Source organism: Arachis ipaensis, chromosome B06 (assembly GCF_000816755.2).
Source record: "Arachis ipaensis cultivar K30076 chromosome B06, Araip1.1, whole genome shotgun sequence".
NCBI lineage: Eukaryota > Viridiplantae > Streptophyta > Magnoliopsida > Fabales > Fabaceae > Arachis > Arachis ipaensis.
Genome location: NC_029790.2, coordinates 9,953,955 through 9,954,600, shown reverse-complemented (window position 1 = coordinate 9,954,600; position 646 = coordinate 9,953,955). Strand labels below are relative to the sequence as shown.

At 36.7% G+C, this 646-nt stretch overlaps 1 protein-coding gene across 1 annotated transcript in view; it reads right to left on the bottom strand.

The window, feature by feature from the left end:
- The window catches only part of LOC107646034 (short-chain dehydrogenase reductase 3b), a gene marked incomplete in the record, with an annotated part of 1,293 nt that continues 810 nt past the window's right edge, over nt 164–646 (bottom strand). Inside the window, 1 exon segment of the mRNA XM_016350219.2 lies at nt 164–646. Coding sequence (XP_016205705.1) covers nt 337–646 — 310 coding nt within the window.

Below are 646 nucleotides of genomic sequence, written 5' to 3'. Positions count from 1 at the left end.
ATGCAATATTAAAAACAAATATTAAAAAAAAAAACCACTTTAATTTATATTGATAAATAATTAGCTCATTCCTAATCAAATTCTTATCATTTATATATTAATTATTTCAAAAACTTCATCTATTCCAACTCATTTCTTAAAAGAAAATTAACTACAACAATAATAGTAATAGTAATACCTATGATATGAAAATCATTACCTGAAGCATATATGAAGATACGTGAATTTATAAGAAAGAGGAGGAGACAAAGAGAGAGAGAGAGATTTGCAGATGGAAAGATACAGCGAACAAGAAAGCTTAAACACATGCCACCGTTAACCACCGTGAAGCTACAACTAACTATTCGTGAACAAATTATAACTTGCAGAGAAGCTGCCATTAACCACCGTGAAACCACCGTCAACCACCAAGTTATGCCCACTCACGTAACCAGATTCATCTGAAGCAAGGTACAACGCCGCCTCCGCAATATGCCGAGCCTTCAACACCACCCCTTTCAGATTCGCATATTCCGAAGTAGAAGCTTCTACCTCATCAGGACCAAGATTAAACGGCTTACATGAAAGTGGCGTTGCAACTCCGTAAGGCGAAACACTATTAACTCTGATTCCATAACCGCCAAGTTCACTGCACGTCGATCTCACC